General features: G+C 44.7%; 1 protein-coding gene across 4 annotated transcripts in view; it reads left to right on the top strand.

The window, feature by feature from the left end:
- The window catches only part of TRANK1 (tetratricopeptide repeat and ankyrin repeat containing 1), a 154809-nt gene that overhangs the window by 110068 nt on the left and 28822 nt on the right, over positions 1 to 15919 (top strand). For all 4 annotated transcript variants that reach the window (XM_069958474.1, XM_069958475.1, XM_069958476.1 and 1 more), the window contains 4 exons: positions 9609 to 9697; positions 12055 to 12158; positions 12274 to 12406; positions 15426 to 15571. In XM_069958474.1, coding sequence (XP_069814575.1) covers positions 9609 to 9697; positions 12055 to 12158; positions 12274 to 12406; positions 15426 to 15571 — 472 coding nt within the window. The remainder of the gene's footprint in view (positions 1 to 9608; positions 9698 to 12054; positions 12159 to 12273; positions 12407 to 15425; positions 15572 to 15919) is intronic.

The raw sequence follows: 15919 nt of genomic DNA, 5'->3' as shown, positions 1-15919 counted from the left end.
ATATTGGTGGAAGGGGTTAAGGGATTAAGGGGTTTCTCTGTCGTTACAACTTTTAACATCTAAATTAACAGTATATGTGATATAAAGCAAGTTTGCAATTAACATCCTTTTTTTTTTTCATTTATCACTCTTTCAAACAAATCTATACTTACCAGAAATCCAGGTCCAATCTCCTGAAGGCAGAATTTTAGTCTTGTGCTGGTTGAAAAAAGAAACTAAACATATGAAGTCCTGGTCAGTACAAAGAGTCACGGCTCAATGTGTCTGTCAGTCAAAAGACTGCCTTCTGTCTGTGAGCGCTCAGATGGCCTGGGAAACACTGTTTAGATTCTTTGGGGAAAAAAAATTTAACACAGGAAGTGCTGTGTTTTCCATAATGAATGAAAATTGCAGACTTGCTTTATTTCACATGTACTGTTGATTTAGATGTTGTAAGTTATAATGACAGGAAAACTTTAACCAATTTATAGATAATTGATGTGTAATGAATCCATAATATTATATATATTTTTATGTTATAGAAATGGTTGAAATCAACCATTTTCATAACCAAAAAAATTATATAATATCAGTTATCTAAGACCATACACTTTTATAAATGTTATAGTTTATCATACTTGTTGTTTCCTGTTGTTGAAGTGAATGAGTCACCTAGGTTATTCATTACTGATTAGAGGCAGAGTCTGAAGTATGTTTTTTTTTTTCTAAGGCTGGGCTCACACTGCATTTTTGCTGTCCGTTTGATGGAAAAAATGGATGAAAAAAACGGTTTAGCACATTTTCCATTGACTTCCATTATAAAACAAATGAATCGAAACGCTTTTGGTTTTTTTGGCGTACACAAAAACATGTTCGGCTATGTTTTTGTGTACGCTAAAAAATGGAAGTCAGTGGAAAATCGGATCCAAAGGGATGCACACCATGCATCATTTTTTTTCCCATCAAACGTACAGTAAAAACGCAGTGTGAACCAAGCCTAACCTGTTTCTATCCCCTGATTTGTAATTTTTATAGAACTGTAATGATTTACTTTATAGGGGCAGCTTTCTTGCCCAGCAGACATAGGCAACACTGGTCTGAAATTGACCCATTGACCTAACTGTAAGATAATGGGATTTTGTGAGTACTCACCGTAAAATCCTTTTCTCGTCGAAGTTCATTGGGGGATACAGACACACCGGGTATAGGCTGGTGCCACTAGGAGGCGACACTAAGCAAAGAAAAAAAGTGTTGGCTCCTCCCACCAGGCTATACCCCACCTGCAGGCACTGAGCTTACCAGTTTGTACGCAAGCAGTAGGAGCAGCCAGGAGAAGCCAACAAAAGGTACACAACACATTTAGAAACAGAACGGCTGATGGTCCACAACCATGAGGAAAGGGAACCAGCCAGCAGAGCCTGTAAACACTCAAGGCCCAGAAAAATTGGGTGGGTGCTGTGTCCCCCAATGAACTTCAACGAGAAAAGGATTTTACGGTGAGTACTCACAAAATCCCATTTTCTCGCTCGTATCTTTGGGGGACACGGACACAGTGGGACTTCCTAAAGCAGTCCCCAAAGGGGGAAGAAATTGACATCGCACAACCAACCGGCTAATACACTGCAACCGCAGAGAATGGCGATCAGGAAGCCATAGAGATGGAAAAGCTGCACCTAAGACCAGAGTTAGGGGGTAGAGAGAGAATACACGGTTGGAGGCACCTAGGCAGTAAGGGACCTATGACACATAGGCCATTCTATGAAAAAAAAAATGGGGGGGGGGGCCAAGCAACAAAAGAAGCTATGCATCCAGATAGCTAGAGAGATAAAGAGGAAGGCTTAAGGAAAGGGATAACTGCCTGACCAAAGCTGGAGCCATAAGGAACATGGGAAGATAAAATGAAAAACCCATGTGTAAGATGTAGGGAGAAACGATAAAGCGACAGGTCACACCAGAATGTAAGCAGGAAGAAGCCACTAGGAGGGCTTGTATGCAGTCTCAATGTCCCCAGAGACAGAAAAAGGAGGGAACAAACACATGGAGATCGCGGCAACGATCACAGGCTGAAGAAACGACCACTGGACAAGCCAAAGAATGGCAGAGACACGTCCAGGACTGTGATAACCTAGGAGATAGATTATCCCAAAGACCTCTACCAGGCTTTGGACCAAGACAAGAGTGTGAACAGTCTGTTGACCTGTCTGACTGGATGTGGCAACACTCATGAGTCCAGTCAGGTAACCGGGGCAGTGATGAAAGGCAGGGTAAGGCAGATCCCTGCAACACCTGGGGAATCCAGGGAAACTAACAAGAATGGCCCCTGAGGAAGGGCCCTGTTAGCAGGTAGGATGAACTAGAGAACATTGTATATCACAAAGGCCCAGAGACTGGACTTGGTGGGCTAGATGAATCATCTGAAAAGCAGATAGTGGAATTGAGAATACAAAGGATGGCTATCACAGAGACAGGAGGGCAAATACTTTTGTCCGGAAATAATATCTGACCAGGAGGATCACGTAAGAGTCTGGGACGATAACAGGGCTAGCTTGCCTAGGAGGTAACATCCTAGTGGAAGCTTCCAATGTTATGCTATGGCTCAGGTCGGCTGTAAGAGATATGGCCCTTGGAGAACAAGGCTTACCGAAGCTGAGGAGAAGCACTGAAGGAGCGGGCGCTCTGAGATGCAGGGCCTGTAGTTGTCTGCAGTAGAAGAGACAGGCAACAATCCTCCTTACGTATTCTGTCAGAACAGAGGCCATGGAGGGGATCCACTGCAGATGCTCATTTCAAAAAGAAATGTGACCTCTAGTAGAGCAGGACCAAATAGGGGTCCACGTTTGTGTCGGGAGAAATAAGGCTAAAAGATAGCTAAGGATCCAGACCGTAGGGTCATATCCTCCAAAAAAGGATACTATCATGCAAAGAGAAGCGGAGCGAAGTAGACGAGTCCCCAGTGGAACCATCAAAAACACCTGCGGCAACATAGGCCAAAGGGACCAAACAAACAGAAAGAATGTCCAGGAAAGAAAGCAATAACTGCATAGTCCAAAGACCTGAACTGAAGTAGAGTCAAAAGCACTGAATGTGCACTGGATGCACATGGGTGAATCATCCCCATACCAGGAAGGAGATGATCAGGTCCACTGCCCACCGGCTGGCACTCCCACGTAGATGCCTGAAAGCGTCAGTCTACAGGTCACTAGAAAGTGAACCTTTCCCCGTAAAAGGAGGACTGCTTCCAGCACGGGACCACTCAATTGTGGTGGGACTGCAGGATAGATGGCATCCATATGGACAGGCCAATAAGGCCTGAGATTCCGAGAAGCTCTGGCTGTGTATGCACAGCTGACCTCTACACTTTTGGTTTGAACATGTCATGCAATGAGAAAAGGACTGTCCACAAAGGACAGAAAGCTGCTTAAGACAAGGCCCAGTCCCTGGCAGGTCTCAATGTGACTTATGGCGCACATGAACAGATCAAAGACCCAGCATAGAAAGGAGAAGAAATAGACAGGCTGTACCACATAGTGGATAAGTCTAAAGTCCCCGAGACCCATCTTCCAACAGTAAGGGAGAACAGGGCCAGAGCAGGGAGGCTGTGCTCACCAGTACACTACCCGTGGAAGTGGTAGCATCGCTGGCCGTACACTATGGCATACCACCTAAAGAGGAGGGAAACAGGGTACTGAATTGGTTAACTTGGACACCAAGTGCTGACAAGTAACATGTTTATTCCCCCTATGGAAGGGGGAAATATGACTAGTATTGCGGCCATGACAGCCACTAGGTGTGATGAAGAAAGGAATCTTTATACAACAAAATGATATGGCCTACAGCCAACCTGTTATTAAGGAGGAACCCGATATTACACCTCAAATTAGCTCACCCTTGGGGAGGCATATTGAGGGTAGTAGTGTGGGAAAGTCAGTAGCCAGGCATAGGCTGTAACCTCTGTACAGCCCCTTTATTCTGTCAACAGGGAGGAGTAAGGTGGCTGCTGACACCACATAGCAGGTAATAGATAAAGAACAGGAGGTTACTGCTACAAACAAGGCACCCCGCTCATAGGAGGAAAGTGACCACTGGCAAAGCCATAGTAGACGGGAAGTCCGAACTCCAACATCATACCTCTGCCTACAGAAGGGAGAGAGAAAACTGCTAATATAATTATAAAAGTTACTGTCTGAAGGACAGGGGGTACCTCTGTTTCCCGCAATTACTCCACCTGTAGCATGATTACCTTACCCGCTAAAAGGGACTGACATGACTGCCGTTGCGGCAATTAATGGTAGATGGCAGGCAGGATAGTACCGCTGTAACATGACTGCTCCATCCGAAGAGAAGAGCAACTGCTCATCTAGGATGAAGCTGATGCAGCAATAGGTACGCCATATGACAGTCAGGGTAGTGCTGCTGTGACATGATTGCATCACCAATGAAAGGAAGCAAAATGAGTACGGATGTAATACTTCGTCGTACAGTATGTCTGGCAGGATGGTATTACTGCGGCACAATTATGTCACCTGTGTAGAGGCGTAACCTGACAGCTGATGTAGCAGTAGCCCGCACCCCGTGACAGGCAGGATGGTATCGCCGTGGCATGACTGTAACACGACTGCTGATGTAGCATTATATCGTTTCAAGTGACCGCTGATGTAGCAATAGTCAAGTGGCATGTGAGTGCTGATGTGGAAATAGTCAGTGCCATATGATAGGCAGGATAGTATCGCTGAGGCACTTCTACTTCACCTGTGGAAGGGATTAATAGGACTGCTGATGTAGTGATAGATCGTTTCAAATTACCGCTGATGTAGCAAGTCAGTGGCATGTGACCGCTGATGTAGCAATAGTCAGTGCCATATAATAGGCATGATGTTATTGCTGAGACACGACTACTTCACCTGTGGAATGGTCACTGCCATGTGACTGCTGAGATCGCTATAGTCAATGCCATGTGACTAGCTGATGTAGTGATGGCCATTGCCATGTGACTGCAGAGGTAGCGATGGTCAGTGCCATGTGACTGCTGAGATCGCTATAGTCAGTGCCATGTGACTAGCTGATGTAGTGATGGCCATTGCCATGTGACTGCAGAGGTGGCGATAGTCAGTGCCATGTGACTGCAGAGGTGGCAATAGTCAGTGCCATGTGACTGCAGAGGTGGCGATAGTCAGTGCCATGTGACTGCTGACGTAGCAATGGCCTGTTACGATGGCCAGTGCCATGTGACTAGCTGATGTAGCTATGGCCAGCGCCATGTCACTGCTGATTTAGCCCTGGTCAGTAACATGACAGGCGGTATGGCTGCTTCACTCGTGGACGGGAGTAATATGACAACAGGCGGTGCCATGTGTTGATCCTGATGCATGAACTATAGTCGGTACTATAGGAGAGCTGCCTGTGAATAAACATGTCTATCCCAAGATAGAAAGAGAGGAAATACTGAAAAGGCGGACTGGATGGACCAAGTGGTCTTGAGCTGCTGACAATCTTTAATAATTCTGAGTGTCAGAGATCCTATAAAAAGGCAGAAAAGGTAAAAACCTTCCAAGAAACAAAACTCTAGGGACGACTGTCCCAACAGTACAGGGAAAAAGGGTAAACTAAAACCCTAACCTGCATGAAAAAGATTGTCATAGAAAAATATGGAGACTGTAGTAACTTTATTGTTCCACTAGAGGCGCAGGAGAGGCATAATTATTTAAATACAGTGTAGGAGGCTCAGTGCCTTTAATGGCCAGCAGGGGGCGCAGGAACCATTCTGAGCTGGCTGCAGAGAGCACTGCAGCCCGCATGGGAGAAGAGACAGAGACCACAGCCCCAATAGCAGGCAGCAGATTAGGCGCGCTGCTCTGCTATTGGTAGCTGTGAGGAAAACACACCCCCTGGAAGAGAGGCGTTGTAAGGCCTGAAGCCTGGGGCTAAAGTGGAGAATGCGGCCGGCGCTGCAGCGCAGGCACGAGATGGGCTCCGGCAACGCGGCTCTCAGTCTACAGGGTCCCTGGAGCACAGAATGACCAGACAGGACTGCCCCCCACCTCCAATTTCGGAGGGTGCTGTCGGCACACGGCCACATGTGAAAACAGGTGAGGGAGAACAGAAAGAGGGCTCAGCTACAGCTGTCAGCACACGGCCACATGTGGAGAAGCGGTGAGGGAAAAGAGGAGTAGGGCTACAGATATGGCCAATTTACAGTATGCCCTTAGGGGCAATAAAGAGGAGGGTGAACCCAGGGGGGATGGGAGGAGGGAGATCCTGCAGGGGATGGGGGGAAGGAGGGGGGGGGCGACATGGGAAGGCCCGAGGGCAAGCCCTAGGGGGGATAAGTGCAGGTCCCAGGGAATGGAAGGGGGGAAATACTCACCAATCTCCTATACTCACCCTCTTGCTCCTCTTCTCTCCAGCTCCCCGGTGAGACCAGCAGGGTCACCCCTTCAGTGCTCCGCTCTCCTGGAGGGGTTTGCTGGTACAGGGGGGAGCTCTTTCAGCAGTCCGGGTGACCCTTGGGCTGGTGGGACAGAGGAGCCGGCTCCGGACTCATGATACCACTTTTCTTCTTTGAGCTAGGAGTGCTGGCAGCGCTCTGCTGCTCGCCCTGCTCGTTGGGGAAACAGGGAGACAAGATTGTCTATGTATCCCATCTAAAAGGTGAAAAACAAAATAACGAAACTAAAATAATAAATAGCAGAAAACTGCAGGAGTGTCTGCCTCCTACGGACACTAAGCTAAAACTGGTAAGCTCAGTGCCTGCAGGCCTGGTGGGAGGAGCCAACACTTTTTTCTTTGCTTAGTGTCGCCTCCTAGTGGCACCAGCCTATACCCACTGTGTCTGTGTCTCCCAATGATACGAGCGAGAAATTTGTAGGCATGATCTGTGACTCGCAGAGGTCACTTCACAGGGCGATATCAAATTTCAAACCAATGCTGGACATGTTAGGAAGCTGGACCAGATTTCACCTTGTCCTTCCAATGATGAAGTACCCTTTTCCCCTCTATGGCAAGGTTATACCTACAAAAAGCTAAATATTCAAGACCAAAAGATAAAACTTTCCTTTAAACCATATTCCTCCTCCTCAGTTCCACAGATCTGCCTCGAATCTGCCCTTATCTGAATAAAGGGTAGTTACCACCTGTATTTGCATAGGTGTGGATCCAGGATGAACTTTTTGTCTTACAGGGTTGCTAGTTGCCTTTCTTAGTAGTAGTTATCCAAACCAAGCATAAAGCAAGAAAACCATTTTCTTTTCCTGTCTACCACATAAATTAAAGTCACTTTCTTGATGGGAAGAGAGACACTTTCATTCATTGTTCATTTTTTCCCTCTCGCCTCTCCTTTCAGGGAGGTCTTAGATATTGGGTTGACATTAGTTTACTCAAGTTTCATGTTTCATGTTTCTGGAAGGTCTTTCCTCCCAGCACCTTTTTGGAAAAAATTCAGTTGTTCACACCATGAAATTGTTCATGCTGTGCCATTATGCCTCAGCCTACTCCTTTAACCCTTAGAGGACCGAGTCAATTTAAATTTTTGTATTTTCGTTTTTTCCTCCTTGTGCTTAAAAGGCCACAGCACTTGCATTTTTTCACCTAGAAACCCACATGAGCCCTTATTTTTTGTGCCACTAATTGTACTTTGCAATGACAGGCTTAATTTTTTCATAAAGGCCACTGCAAAAGCAGAAAAAAATTCAATGTGTGGTGAAATTGGGGGGGGGGGGGGGGGGGGGGGGGGTTCGTTTTTACGCCGCTCGCCCTGGGGTAAAACTTTTTTTTGTATCTGATGGCCTGAAAAAAAATTAAACCATTGTTAACAAATATATGTTCCTTAAAATCGCTCTATTCCCAGGTTTATAGTGCTTTTATCCTTTGGTCTATGGGGCTGTGTGAGGTGTCATTTTTTGCACCATGATGTGTTCTTTCTATCGGTACCTTGATGGCGCATATGCGACTTTTTGATTGCTTTTATTTCTGGATTTGATGCGACCAAAAATGCGCAATTTTGCACTTTGGGAATATTTTTACGCTTACAACATGCGAGATCAGGAATATGATAAATTAATAGTTTGGGCGATTGCGCACATCCGATTACTTTATTAGCGGGCACGGTGATCCGACCGCGCCCGCTTGTAGCCGCGGTCCCGGGCTACATGTGGCACCCGGGACCGTGGCGGTTCACCGAATACACGTAGGCGGCCCTGGACGTACAGGTACGTCCGGGGTCGCCTAAGGGTTAAAGTGACTCTATACCCACAATCTGCCCCACCAAACCGCTTGTACCTTTGGATAGCTGCTTCTAATCCAAGATCTGTCCTGGGGTCCGTTGGCAGGTGATGCAGTTATTGTACCAAAAAAACAACTTTTAAACTTGCAGCCCTGTGTCGAATTGGCGTGGCCTACAGTGTATATGCCCTAGGCTTGCACCGCCCCTCCACCTCTCCTCCCCGCCTTTTTCCATTAGGAATGTCCCAGACAGCATTTCTCTTATTCATGACTTGTCTGAACAGTGCACAGGTGCCTTAACGATCCAGACAAGGGATTAGGAGAAATGCTGCCAGGGGGCCTTCCTAATGGTGAAGAGGGCGGGGAGGAGGGATGGAGAGGCGGTGCAAGCCTAGGGCATAGACACTCTAGGCCATGCCAATTTGACGCAGGGCTGCAAGTTTAAAAGTTGTTTTTTGGTGCAATAACTGCATCACCTGCTAAATGGACCCCAGGACAGATATTGGATTAAAAGCAGCTATTCAAAGGTACAAGCAGTTTGGGGGAGTCAGATTGTGGGAACAGAGTCGTTTTAAAGGATGTTACAGTCTTCTCCTTTGAAGCCCATTGATTAGTTTGTTTGCAAATTGTACAGTAAAAATTAGCAAAACAGTGCAAACTAAAACTTTATTAAAAAACGCCAAGTGGGTATTACCAAAAATTACCATGCCTACAAAGGGGCCAAAAAACACACATGTATGTCAGCTATTTAAGTATATAAACCAGGTCCTATCTAGATCTGTCCCTCCCTGAATACCCTGTATGCCATGAGAACACCACCATCGGGTAATGTAATGTAAGAGTCACATCAGAAAAAGATATATTGGCTTTACACAGATGTGTCCTCCATAGTGAGGGAAGCTGACAAACAGCTGATGACCAGGTAGGATGACTAACACCCAGAGAATTGCTCAGATAGCTCATTAAGGAATGTTAGTTTCTTGGAAGGTAACCATTTTAGTAGCGTTTACCTCTATTATGTTTGAAATGGTATCCTTATCATGTCAATCTCCATTCATGATGATCCTCCATCCTATAAACACCTTCCATGGTGGGCCTCCCTTCTTTTAGCCCCTCATTCTCTGGAGACTGGTTCCTCCACTACTTAAATGTAGTCCATGAATTGAACATTTACCTCCCCCATACTTTTTTTCATAGCTCACATTTTCTGTCCAACCTGTACATTTTTTTATTCAGCTCTGTAAGACTGCACATGGTCCTCTCTCTGCGCTGGTGTACTGTCACAGCCACACGGCTTTGTGACCGGTTATGTAACAGTGGTCATAACCGTTAAACTGGGCATGGATTTCTCATGAGATTTTACAATAATTATTCTCCACCTTTTGTTTTTGGTCTTCCTTTTATTCACCCAGATCTTGATGACAGCATGTTTGTGAAAACCTCAACTGAAGAGGAATGGATTTCCCAAGGAGATTATTATGCTAGTCACCAGTGTTGGAAGGTAGGTTTTTTTTTTAAAGAAGCTATGGAGTAATGAATTTGTTGTTAATAACAGCAGAGCAGAAACGGGAGACGTGTCAATCTATATAAATTCAATCTAGTTCAGTTTTGGAATAGAGGTTTACCTTTGGTAAATTAATAAAACTTATTCATACATAAAACACATCATCTTGACAAGAAAGAAAGAGCAAAAGAGTAAAAAAAAATAATTGTCCAGTCCTATACAGATCAGGAGGCAGTTACTAAAACGTGTGATTTTATTTATTTAATTTCTTTTACGTTCACCTGTGGCTTTTGATACAATGGCTATTTTCATTAAAGGCTCCATTTCATCTTGTCCTGTTTAAAGAGACAATTTAGCAGCATACTCTTTCTGCTGAAAGCTAGGCCCCCTTCACATGTCTGGAAAATCCATCCAGATTTCTTATCTGAAAATCTGGATGGATTTCCAGATCCATAGGTTTATATTAGTCACGGACACCCTTCAGGATTTTTTTTAGATGCTGTTCTATTTTCATCCGGAATTCCGGCACAGATGCATCCATAGAATCTGATTCTAATTTTGACTCGGACCCCCTGGCATGGTGTGTGCTAATATACAGAACTACATCACCCTGCATGATGTATAGGGTAAGCTGTAGAACCACATCTCCTAGCATGGTGTGTGCTAATATGCAGGACTACATGACATAATGGCACAGTACATGTGGGGGAAGATGGTGGCACGGTACACAAGGAAATCTTGATCAGGGAAACTTAATTGCAATTCCTGATGGTTTCCTGGAGGTAAAAACTGATTACTTTTGGGAAATCTTGATGCTTTCCTGAAGTCTTTTGAGGCCCCCTGATCAGAATTTCCTAACCTGAAAACCGACACGGACGTTTGAAGGGGACCTAACAGGGCTATTTTATGAGCAACAGTGAATTCAGTGCAAGCTAAATCAACTATTCAGCTAGTGTGCATCATATATAAATTACCTGGGACATTGGGTCCTATACCACAGGCCGATTGGGGCCCGATCAACGATGTAAACGAGCGCAGATCTGCTAGATTGGCGCTCGTTTACTGAGCTTACTCCACGGCCCCGATGATCGTTAAGCGAGGGCTGCAGTGACATCGTTACCGATGTCCTTGCAGCTCTTGCACCATATGTTACCTGTCCGGGCTGCAGGTCTTCTACCGGGGTCCCGCGCGCAGCAGCTTTGGAGCGGGGCTGTCTGAACTGACACAGGAGGAGACCTGCAGCCCGTTAGGTAATGTATGGTGCTGCTGAAATCGTTGGTCGTCACCGCGCGCCACTATTCCACCGTAGCGATGCGCTGGTGGCGAACAATGATTTTAGGTCTGAACCTAAATTAACGATCAGCCGATGACACGATCATCGGCTGATCGTTCTCTCTATTCCACGGAGCGATAAAATCGGACGATTATCGCTCCGTGGAATAGGCCCCATAGTCATAAGGGTGATCCTGATCTCCTGAGGAGTCATTGAGTAATTTCTCTGCTTATTTGCGATAAATCGATCTCCTTATCCATTTCTCTTATCCTCCTCCCACCTATATGTTCTGCCCCCCCTCTCTTACCTCAGCTACTCTATTAGAAACTTGATTTTCTTCTTTCTCCTCCCTTCATATCCCTAGTTTAAATATTTTGCCACCCCTTCTAGGACTTCTCTCTTTAACTGTACTTATTTACAGTCACTTGGCAGCAAGTCACAGTGAGCCAACGTTGGAGTCCTTATGAAAAAGTTGCAATTTTTGTTCACTGCATTCCAAGATCTATAGTTTTTTTCAACAATCACTATACTATGTCGCTAAAATTTAACTTTTATTGAATATGCCCAAAAAATAACCTAAGTGCTCCAAAATTGATACAATAAACAGTGATTATCAGTCACTAAACACAAGTGGTGTGTATGTGTATGTATATGTATTTATATATATATATATATATATATATATATATATATATATATATATATACACGTCAGGGGTAGGCAATTAATTTTCCTATGAGGCCACTATGAGGACATTGAAATGGCTTTTGAGGGCCATAAATATATATGTAACTCAGTTCTGGTGGGGATGGCAGTACGTGGGGACGGTTGTGAGATGGATGTGTGTGTCGAGGGTAGGGGGTGAGGTAGACTAACAGGTGACTTCTTCTCATCAGACTCATTTCTGCTTCTGGCAGTTGTATTACAGCTGAGATCCTGCTGCTTGGTTGCACATACATAGCAGTGACAGTGCCCCCCGCGATCAGCCCAAGCTTGAGATAAGCTGTGTGTGGGGGTTAAAACAGTTCAGTTCAGTAAACTAAGTAAAGAGAAGTATTAAACTGTTCTTTCATATTAACAGGTTGCTGCAAAGTGTTACCAAAAAGGTGGTGCAGTAGAAAAGGAAAAGCTTGCATTCGCCAATGATGAAGTATTGAATCTGCAGTCAAGGAAAGCCAATGCAAAGTAGGCACAAATATTTCTACTTCATAAAAATGTAGACTTTATTTAAACAATAATCTTGTGACAAACCTCACTTTTTGTACTGTCCCCTGTTGATGTTTCTTTTTTTAAATCACAGAGTTAAACCATTGGAATACTTACAGCTGGCCAAGACTTATCTGGAATGTCGGGAACCAAAACTAGCGCTTAAGTGCCTAATGAAGGCCAAAGAATTTAACATTTGTGCTGAACTTTGCAAGCGAATGGATAAGGTAGCACAGTGTTTTGGTTGTTACATATTACAAGTGTTTTGCTTATGCAATTGGAGTGTAATATGTTAAAACAGAAGTTAAGCTATTTTAAAGTTTATCACAAAAAACCCTTCAGATGAGCCCTAAAAGTGATCATCTTTCTATATTTTTAGTTGATGTTGTTATTATTATTGTTATTATTATTGTTGTTATTATTATTATTTTTATATTTTTATAGTATTATTAGTATGAGAAATTTAAGGTAGATTTGAGGAGAGAACTGTCAGTCATTCCTCATAATTGTATACCCAGATTTCAGCTCATTTTTAAAGAGACTCTGCCAGTAGATTTATGCTGTTCTATCTAATGGTAGCATGAAGTACTCACAGAGAAGCGGAACAGAATGATGTATCACTTAGGGATGGTCCGAACCTACTGAGGTTCGGGTTCGTACGAACCCGGACTCTTGGCAATGATTCCCGCTGTCTTTCAACTCCGTGGAGAGGGTGGATAAAGCGGGAGGACCGCCTGGAAAACTGGGATACAGCCTATGGCTGTGACTGTATCCCGGTTTTCCAGGCGGTCCTCCCGCTGTATCCACCCTCTCCGCGGAGGTTTAAGACAGCGGGAATCATTGCCGAGAGTCCGGGTTCGTACGAACCTGAACCTCGGCAGGTTCGGACAGTGGCGGATTAAATGTACCCTGGGCCCCGGGCTGTTCACCCAACCTGCCCCCCCCGTCAATCCGCCCACATTATAATCCACTCCTGCCCCCTCATGCTGTCCCCAATAAACATAATGTTTGGTCCCTTGCTGCACAGAGGATGTCAGGAGAGGAGGGGCTGATCTTATAGGGAAGGTCACAGCAGCACAGAGGATGTCAGGAGAGGAGGGTGCTGATCTTATAGGAGAGGTCCCAGCAGCACAGAGGATGTCAGGAGAGAAGGGGCTGATCTTATAGGGGAGGTCACAGCAGCACAGAGGATGTCGGGAGAGGAGGGTGCTGATCTTATAGGGGAGGTCACAGCAGCACAGAGGATATCAGGAGAGGAGGGTGCTGATCTTATAGGAGAGGTTACAGCAGCGCCGAGGATGTCAGGAGAGGAGGGTGCTGATCTTATAGGAGAGGTCCCAGCAGCATGGAGGATGTCAGGAGAGGAGGGTGCTGATCTTATAGGGGAGGTCGCAGGGTCCCAGCAGCACAGAGGATGTCAGGAGAGGAGGGTTCTAATCCTATAGGAGAGGTCCCAGCAGCACAGAGGATGTCAGGAGAGGAGGGTGCTAATCCTATAGGAGAGGTCCCAGCAGCACAGAGGATGTCAGGAGAGGAGGGTGCTGATCTATAGGGGAGCTCTCTGATGCGCGCGCTGCCAGGGATAGGACGGGACACCCCCGGCAGCCGCGCATCAGCCGGGGGACAGTACAAGAGAGACTCAGTGGCGGATTATAATGTGGGCCCACATTATAATCCGCCACTGGGTTCGGACCACCCCTAGTATCACTTACATTGTTCTGTGCAGCTGATTGGGAGATATCCTCCTGAATAACACGGACAATAAATTGTCCTCTCCATTATATGCATAAGCCCAGTAGTCCTGGATATTCGTGAGAAGCAGAAAACTCCTCCCACCAGCTGCTGATGAGCAGTTATCCAAGAATCCTATTCTCCTGCATATTAGGAGAATGGCTGAATAAAGTGATGAAATAATACACCGATCTGTTCAGCATTTCTGTAACTGGTTTATGCTGCCCTCATTTAAGGCAGCATAAACCTAGTGACAGATTCCCTTTAAGGATACATTCACATGAAAGGATCTACAGCAGACCTAATTCTATGCAATTAATGTAACAACATAATTGAACATAGCAGCAAATCTGCTGCAGGCCCTCTACATGTGAATGTATCTTTAAACTATGTGCAGCAATAAAGAGGTCCACACAGGGTTCCATCCAAACTAAGCAAGCCCATGAACTCCATATATAAGATAGAAGAGGCTGTGCAACTGTTTCCAGTCTTTGATATCTGAAGCATTAGAGTACATTAGAAAATTACAATACTTTGGTATGCATTGATTTAAAGGGTTATCCAGAACCTTTAAATTGATAGGCCAAACTTGGGTTAGGCCATCAGTATTTTGGTCACACAAAAAATTTTTACATAGTCAAGTCAATTCTTAGCACACCTGCAATCACCGCAACACCATCTTTTTTTCCTCAGTAACAAAGCTTATATCACTATTAATAAAGTTTATTACTTGTGCTGTTTTAAATATCTGACATATCCCATCCCTAAAACAAACCTAATAGCGTTCAAAAGGGGATTGAGTTTGTATGCCTGGTAGAGCCATCTGTAACCCAACTTACAGGGTATGGCTGGGTTCACACACTGTATACTTCAGGCAGTATTTGGTCCTCAAGTCAGGTCCTCATAGCAACCAAAACCAGGAGTGGATTGAAAACACAGAAAGGCTCTGTTCACACAATGTTGAAATTGAGTGGATGGCCGTCATATAACGGTAAATAACTGCCATTATTTCAATATAACAGCCGTTGTTTTAAAATAACAGCAAAAATTTGCCATTAAATGACGGCCATCCACTCAATTACAACATTATGTGAACATAGCCTTTCTGTGTTTTCAATCCACTCCTGGTTTTGGTTGCTATACAGCCTCACAAATACAGCCTCAAATATACATAGTGTGAACCCAGCCTAAGTCTTTTGTGGTCTTAAATCACATCTCAAAGACCACCAAAAGCTCTGCAGAGAGCAGTAGCTGTGGTTGAGAGCTCAATGGACATAAGAGCAGTTTGTCACATTGGAGCCAGAAAACACAAAGCTACCTCCCTTCCTGCAGAGTTGAATGCTGATGTGAGGCTTGGTTGCGGCCAAGGTATATTATTTGTAACCTCTAAGTATTAAAAACTAGTAGCGTTATTTTGGATAAATAATGAATATCCATGAAAACTTTTTTTGCGTCTCTTACTGTTTATTTTTATTATGCAGACTGAATATTTTATACTACCTTTTTGTGTTTTAGACCAAGGATGCAGCATTCTTCTACAAGAAAGCACAAGACAATAAAGCAGCTGCTCAACTATATGAACAGGCTGGAGAATTTGAAGCAGCACTGAACTTGTATTACCATGACAAGATGTATGAAGAAGCTGGTGTAGTTATTGAGAGGTGCCGTGTTTACTTAACATCTTTTTTGATTAAACCCCTTAATGCAAAATTAAGTGCCGTTCATGGAATGCAGGTATTACTAGCCTGCACATCATTGATTCTCTCCCCCACTGTCCCTGACGGCAATCGCAAGGCAGCTGCCACTCACTGCCTCCTCCTGCGGCCACTGGCTGGAAAGGAACTGCGCTCCTCTGGGCAGTTAACCGTGTGAAATGTAATGCCGCAGTGAAATGTAAAAAAAAAGCAAGCAAAATGTCACTTGTACCCAAACTATGTATCACTAAAAAGTCAGCTTATGCCGCAAAAAAAAAAAGCCCTCACATAACTCGATAGGTGAAAAAATGTAAA

The sequence above is a fragment of the Dendropsophus ebraccatus genome, chromosome 2 (genome assembly GCF_027789765.1).
Source record: "Dendropsophus ebraccatus isolate aDenEbr1 chromosome 2, aDenEbr1.pat, whole genome shotgun sequence".
Taxonomy (NCBI): domain Eukaryota; kingdom Metazoa; phylum Chordata; class Amphibia; order Anura; family Hylidae; genus Dendropsophus; species Dendropsophus ebraccatus.
Note: the sequence above shows the minus strand (reverse complement) of the source record. Positions and strands in the feature narration are given on the sequence as shown.